General features: G+C 41.1%; 1 protein-coding gene across 1 annotated transcript; it reads right to left on the bottom strand.

The window, feature by feature from the left end:
- Window positions 1-5,303: 5,303 nt before the first annotated feature.
- Window positions 5,304-7,114, bottom strand: LOC134623811 (putative nuclease HARBI1). Its single transcript, XM_063468827.1, has 3 exons — window positions 6,962-7,114; window positions 5,837-6,536; window positions 5,304-5,665 (listed from the first exon to the last, which is right to left on the bottom strand). Exons 1-3 carry the CDS (start codon window positions 7,112-7,114, stop codon window positions 5,304-5,306), a joined length of 1,215 nt encoding a protein of 404 aa, XP_063324897.1.
- Between the last annotated feature and the right edge of the window lie 811 nt (window positions 7,115-7,925).

Raw genomic sequence — 7,925 nt, 5'->3', positions numbered from 1 at the left:
GTAGGCAGTGCTCTCTGCGCCCAATGTTGTTAGGCTCTCCACGACACCAGTATGCGTATGTAAAAGGAGTTCCATCAATCCAAAACCAATAACGCTCCTAGAAAAAACAATAAAATCGACAATAAAACATTATTGAATATTCATAGCATGTAGCTTGTTTTTAGAGAGATTGTTTTTCAAAGCCCAATTCTCTATGGCTAGAATAATCTTTCTAACTGTCAGACCATGCATAATTATGAGTAGTATACCTGTTGAGCATCAGAGCCTCCAATCCATGTAACTGGGTAACTGTGAGTGGAACGGTATATGACCCTCTGAATCTTGTGGTACTCGCCAAGGCTGTGTACAGATGCCAGGTTTGCATGCATGGACTGACAGTGTCTCTGTAGTGGAGATCAACAGGCACCAGAAATTTCAAGATTTGGGATTTAACAAAGCAAGACTTCAGAAAGAATTTAGCAAACAGAGAAAGAGTAAATAGTTAATCCAAATAACTGTTTACCTGAGCTTCCGCCCAAGTATAGTGAAAGGGAAAGTAGCGGAAGTATCGGTTTCCGTACCTACTCCAACCAAAATACCAGTGCCGAAATCTCTTAATGACAAGATGCTGTCCTGAAGATGAGCAAAGAATACTTTAGTAAAAGCAATTTGTGTTTTTCTTGTAATTACAAGGGTTTTTTGTATAAATGTATTTATATGTACATGAAACTAATTTTATGAATGACTAGTGACTCTGACTCTTAAAAAAAACACACTCTTTCTCCTACAAATGTAGCTAAAAAAATATAATATTGACATATCATTCTCCTGTTTAGCATGGCAGAAATGAGACGAGTTTGGGGGAAAATCAGTAATATTTTGACTGACGTGACTGAATTGATCCCTCTGCATCTTCCATCTGGAAAAGCAGGGCAGATTAAAACAGCAGATGATGACTTTGATAAATAATACTGCAATTCTCACCAGCAACAGTGGTTACAACCATCACTGCACAAAGAAGTACAGACACAGTCAGCAGCTTCATGGTGATATTCAGAATCTCTTTAAAAAACAGAAGACCCAAAGTGATTGACTTTTTATTAAAGAAAAGAAAAGAAGATAAACTGTTTTTGCAGCAAACCTTTTGTTGAATGTCTTGTCTTATTTCTTGACAGCACCACCCAGTAGGTTCAGGTTTCCAGGGAGAAGATGCTTAACAGCTTTGACATCAGTGCTTTTATACTGTTCCCTTAGTTTAAATCAGGAACTACTTTTATCTGCTCCCTTGCCACAAGGTGTCGCCACAACAGGTAGCTCTGCAAGTGCATTTCATAATTTTTGACATGTACGTCATGTGACTCATTGCACTTCTTTGTTTCCTCACCAAAACCAAAATAACTGCCTCATGCTGACTTAATTTTACATGCACTGGTTAACAAAAAGTTCCCACAGGGTACAACCACAGAACTTCTGATAAAGGTTTACTGTGTCTTGTAGAAAAAGACACTGTTAAATAAAAAGCTGTGTTCAGCGAGATTAAAATATATTATAATTATTGTTGTTACCAGTGTTTGGAAAGTAATGATATTATATAAAGAAATATCCCTCCAAGAAAGCCAAGAAACCATCAGTATGACTACTTTTGTCAGGGTCCTGGGTCTCCTGACCCAGCGTGTTTAGTTCTTTGTGATTTTTGTATTATCGTACTTGTGAGTTATTCTATGGTTTCTAGTTTTGATCATTTGTCCTTCATGTTTCTGTGTCCCCCCCCGGTTCTGTGTAAGTCTGTGTCTTTGCATGTTTGAGTTTCTTGTTTTCTGTCACTCTGTATTGTGAATTATGTTCTCATAGTTGGTCTTTGGTTACTCCCTCGAGTTTAGTTTCTTGTGTTCCAAGCTTAGTATTTCCCTCTGTGTATTTTGGTTCTTAGACCTCTGCCTTATGGTTTATGTCTCCGTGTTTCTTAGTTGCTGTCTCCACTGTGCCAAGTTCATGTCTCTGTGTCATACTTCCTGTTTTACTTTGTAGGTCCGTGTCTTATGTGAATGTGTCCTGCTTTGCTTCCTTGTCTCGTCAGTCCTGATTTCTCCCAGCTGTGCTCTCCTTCTGTGTCTCATTCCCCTCGTTACTTCCCAGTGTATTTAAACCCTGTGTTTCTCTGAGTCAGTGTTGCGTTCTCCCTCTTGCTGTGTGGATCTCCATGTGAGTTTTAGTTTGTTGTTTCCCAGTTTAGCTTAGTTTACTTTGTATGCTAGTTTTTCTGTGACCAGCAAATAAAGCTGTGATTTTGAGTTCATCCCCTGTGTCTGTGAGTCCTGCACTTTGAGTCCTCATCTCCTGCCTGCCACATGGCGTTTCATGACAACTTTGGTCCTCTTGTTTTCCTAAAAGACACAAAGTCAGCGAATTTACTCCATTATGACAGTTTTAAATAATGCTTTCAGGAAACGATGTCCCATGAAGGTTTATCAGTGACAGACTTGCCCTCAGCATGTTGACATCGACTAAAAGGATGTGGAAAATGCCTTCTGCTCTGCCAGAGAAAACATTTTCAAGCTGCCAAAGTGCTTTGCCATGGGGTCATCTAATTGTTGGGGTTTTCTCGTATTATCATAGGGTCATTACCTTACCCTATAAAGTGCATTGAGGCTACTTTTTTTGTGAGCTGGGACTAAATAAATAAAGTCTCACAATATCTGTGCTAATCTTGTCAAATTTTGTGCCCAGTAACTAAGTTGACATTTGATGACTTTAGTTTTTCATTAGGTCTTTCTATACACAGCATCTTTTAGTCGTATTAGTCACAATGAGATTGCTAATATCACTAAATGTAAGGGAAACTGTGCATCTCCTTGACCTTTCGCAGTATGCCTACAGGTCACAGAGCAGAGATGCCATGGTAACATTGATTATCTTAATTTTTCAACAGTTGGTTCTCATGCAAGATAACTATTTATTTTTCTCTGACTAGTTTTTATTTTCTGTTGAGTTTACATATAGTGAAATGTTCTATGCGTAAAATTGCTATTGCCATTCTAGAGCACAGTTACTGCTGTTTTTGGTTTCATTATGCACAACAAAACAAGGCTGAATATTGAACAGTCATTTATGTTCCTACAGCAGAAACTGTGGAAGGTGAGTTAAAGATGAAACCATGATTCTTGTGAAATAATGTCTGGACTTCAGTTTTGAAGCACGTTTTGAGACCTGCTACTTCTTCAGAGTCTAACCGAGGCTAACTGATGATACCACGATAATGAGTTTATCTGTCGGTCACAGACTTGTCTCACATACAGCTTCTTGATTAGTTATGTGCGATGCATATTAAATAAAACAAAACCAGAGTTAAAATGCATGAGCAATGTGTGAAAAACAAAATGCACCCTTACTACTTAGAATAGAATAGCCATTTATTGTCACTGTAAATGTACAACAAAATTATGAAAATTATTAATCATGTGCACTTGGTTAATTGATCATTAGTAAGTGTGAGTACCTCTATAAAGGCAGAGGTTTTGGCAGACACAACGCAAAGCCAAATACATTTGCTTTAACACCCACATGGCAGACAGGGGGATCTGGTATCAAGCCGGCACTGCTGGCTGACTTCTGGCATGGTAAGTGGTTTGTCATCCAGAAGTGGGCCAGACCTGGCATAGATGGCACTGTTCATGTGATGGCATGCCACATCTGGCCCAATTGTGGTTTGTTTTTTTTATGGCCCAGGCTAATAGAAAACAGGTCTGGCCTGGATCCGGCATCAAGCTGGCACTTCTGACTGACTGGTGTCATGGCAGGATGTATGCCAACCAGCTGTGGGCCTGTTCTGGCAATGATGGCACTATTTATGTTCCTATTTTCGTACTTTAGTTAGAAGATCCAAATACCATGAGTAGGGATGGGTACCGGTATCCGGTGCCATTATGGCAAATCTTGCACTATCACCATCCTGTATATACTACCCTGTATAATGTTCAAAAACCTCAAGTAATGTTTACGTTTGCATCAACAGAAAGTTCTAATAAAGCTGATTGTTTTGCTGTCATTGTTCCCTACTTTTATTTGCTTAGATTGTTAATATATTAATGCAATATGTGATATTTTATATTTAAATCAAGGGACAAGTGAGGAAACGCAGGCTCTCATTGAGTGGCGGGCGGGAAATGAGAGCCTTTTTACAGGAAAAAGAAATTCCTGCAAGACTGGATGGGAGTAAGTACTGACTGCTTTTGCTGCTCCCTGTCTACTAGGGAAGGAGCAGAGGAGCACATCTCATGATAACTAGCTATCGAAGTGACAGTGCAACATTCTTTTCTCTCAGGGACTTTGTTAGCTCTTCAGGCCTTGCAGTAACACCTAAACAGGCGCAAAAAAAATGGAACAATCTCAAGGCCAAATACAAGGTAATGTTCCTGTTCCTATCTGATTTCTTAGACAGGTTCAGAGAAAATACCTGTCTACCATTCCTGAAATGTAAGAACGTGTGTTTGTTTATGGTAATTAAATGTACTTTGCCATTCAATAATAGAGTAATTGCATCTGTGATAATATAGCAAGCAATTCATATTTCCAGGAGCTTAGGGACCCACCCACAGGCAAGGGAGTAGAGGAAGGTAGCCCGACTGCCGGCACCTGGCAGTGGTACAACATGATGGATGCTGTGCTCCAGGGGCAGCACTCAATAAGTCCACCCCTGGTAGTTGCAGCAAACCTCACATCCACTGCAGGTGGTGCAGTCAGCACTCCAGCCTCATCCCCTTCTACCGGAGTGTCGAGGAAGAGCCAGAGGAAGAGGCCCAGGGACAGCCAGGCTGTACTTCAATTCCTGAAAGACCAGGCGGAAAGAGAGGAGGAGAGAGAGAGGCGCTGGCTAGGGAGGAAGAGAGGGAGAGGGCAGCTACTCAAAGGGCAGACAAATTCCTATCACTGTTTGAAAAACTTGTTGATAAAATGTAAATAAAGCAATTTAATTCTCAATACTGAAGTGTGGTTTTTGCTGCATGTGTAACAGAGAATCTCTTTAGTCAAAGTAAAACATCATTCAAACAAGTGTAACAGTTACAATAACTGTTTACACTGAATTCAACCTATACAACCGTGAGCACACAAGCAAATATACAAAAGAGAACACTAATGTACACTATTTACAAGCTGTACAAATAAAGATGTATTTTAAATGATTAACTTAAGTAACACACTAATTTGGAGGAAAACTATCATTTGCATTTACTCTTTTTTTTAACCAACAGGAGGCTTTTTCTTTTGGCCTTAGCTGCCTACATATCTGTTTGAGCATGACTACATCTTACAAATGACACCTTTACCTAGATGTAGTCATGTTCAAACAGACATGCAGGCAGCTGTTCAGGAGCAGACAGTCGTGCAGCAAGCCTGGCTCGGATACAAGCTCCTGAAAGCTCCCTGTCCACGCCTGTGCCTTCTGTTTCGGCTTCTGGTCCTGCTTGTGCTCCCTCCTCATCTCCTTCTTCTTGGCAGACGTCATCTGTTGCCACACAGATGTTGTGGAGGATGCAGCAAGCTCCCACAACTTTGGGAGCAAACAGAGGCCGGATCACAAGGGCTCGCAAGAAAATGGAGCGCCAGCGTGTTTTGAGGATGCCAAAGGTACGCTCTATGATGTTTCTGGCCTTGGCGTGGTGCCGATTGAACCTTTCTTCAACTGGAGCTTTAAAAGAAAGGCAGTACACACTTTTATTTAGTGCTTAGTACACTTTCAATTAGTGTGATAGAATTATAATGTTGCATTTGTTTTCTTATAGCTCTGCATGCTTCACTGTAACAGATGTAGCACTACACGTGTGTGTAGGTGTAAAGAAAAGGGGAATGGTTTTCTTACTTGACACAGGCTGGTGATATGGGGTCATTATTGCCACTGGGTGCCTAAGGCAAGGGTATCCTCCATCTCCCAGGAGGTAGTAGCCTGCTGGTGGATACAGGGCCTGTTTGTACATTGGGGATCTTCGCAATACCAGTGCATCATCCACAGATCCGCAATGACCAATGTACACATCTAGGAACGCACCTCTGGAGTCACAGATACCCTGCAGCACGATAGAGGGAAACAGTTTCCTATTGATGTATGACCTCCTATGTGGTTCCCTAGGTGGAAGAATGCAGATGTGGCATCCATCAATTGCACCAGCTGTGCAACGGAATGCCTCATTGCCAGCAAGGCGTGCAAAGCCTGCCCCAACCTCATCCATCTCTTCTGCCTTTGGGAAATGAATGACGTGATGCAGAATTCCCATCATTTCCTCTATGACATTGTGGACAATCCTGCACACTGTTGCTACTGGCATGCTAAAGATGTCTGCTGTCACTCGGTATGAGGCTCCACAGGCCAGCCAGCAAATGGTCACTAGCACCTCAATTTCGTGGTTCCATCCGTGTTGTTTTTCCCGGGGGAGCATTTGCAACAGCATGTTAACGCTTGCTCTTGACAGTCTGAAGGCTTGTTGTAGGTCAGCTCCAGTAAAGTAGATTGAAAGGATGTAATCAATTTGTGTATATATTTTTGCTGCGCTTTTCCCCTGTTTCTGAAAGAGGAAAAAAAGGTACTTACAGTGTTTATACAGATCTGATTCAGGTTTCTCATATATTTATTGAACAGTTACTGAATTATTTATTGTTATTTTTAGTATACGATATGTCATGTTTACTGAGATTTGTGATTAAAACACAATATGTATTTCAATGGCTTTCTTAAGCGTGTATTTCTGACCATTTGCATGACATACAAATGTCCAGTTTGTGTTGTTAAGTTACTTGACAATTCACTTGTCTTTGGAGAGTAAAGTTTGTTTCAGTACTCCACAGTGATATTTTTGTTACACTGTATAGGCTTTATGTAGTATTGCTCTACCACCATATGATATTATACACAGCAGATGCGACCTTTTCTCTAGGTATAGGGGTACATGCATAGAAACACCAGGCTATTACTTATTTTCTAAAAATGTACCCAGTGAAGTAGGCACGCCATCAAGGCACGTCTCCTCTCCCTCATCTTCATCCTGGCTCTTCTCTCCCGGATCCGTCTTCTCAGTTGCGCTGCTTGGGTTTCAGCCTGAAGGTACAGAATGCCGGCAGCAACTGCGACAACCACCCGATCCATTTTTTCCTTCTTTCTCTTTTCCTTTCCTTACTGACCAGTTCAACCACTGATACCACAAACTATTCCCGCGATTATTTCCCACCGGTGGCTCTTTATATAGGCGCACTCTTGCTATAGTACAGGTAAAGTACTTAATACAGATATTTTTGCTGTATTATTTATTCAATGAAAACACACAGAGTAACGTTTATATGTAATTTTATTTCATTCTTTTTTGATCGTGGAGCAGCTGATCCAGCCTGGTGATGTTAGCCTGACCTGTGACATCATCAGGTACGCAGGTGTTCCAATTGTACATATCGCGAGTCCGTGCTCGCGTTCTCGGCGGGTACGTACTCCCGTGCGTTCTCGGCGAGTATGTACTCGCGTACTTGAGAATTGAGAAACTGCCTGTGTTTGTGTTTTCCTCTGAAACAACAAGTTCAGTTGGAGCAGCCTTTCAACGCCTCTCTCTGTCTCTCGCTAGCAAAGTTGACCCAGACAGTAAAGCTAGTTTTCAGCTACAAGCCCAACAAGGAACCCAACATATTAGCCAGAGGTCCTTTTACTACGGTTCAGAGCCACGGACCTGGCCGAGGTAACAAGAGAGTACAAACAAAAAAAAAATTTATTTTATTTTTATTTTATTAAATACAAACAAAATCATAGCAGAAGTGCTGCCACGTGTCTGGCCAGAAAGACAGGACCAATTTGTTTATTTGGCAGTTCAATGAAAGGCTTCAGTTAGTTAAGAGTGAGAAAAAAATTGCGTTAACGTTTGCAGTTTTGTCTTGTTATTGTCATATTAACGTTGTGTGCAGGCAGGAGTGGC

Source organism: Pelmatolapia mariae, linkage group LG3_W, assembly GCF_036321145.2.
Source record: "Pelmatolapia mariae isolate MD_Pm_ZW linkage group LG3_W, Pm_UMD_F_2, whole genome shotgun sequence".
Classification (NCBI taxonomy): Eukaryota; Metazoa; Chordata; class Actinopteri; order Cichliformes; family Cichlidae; genus Pelmatolapia; species Pelmatolapia mariae.
Note: the sequence above shows the minus strand (reverse complement) of the source record. Positions and strands in the feature narration are given on the sequence as shown.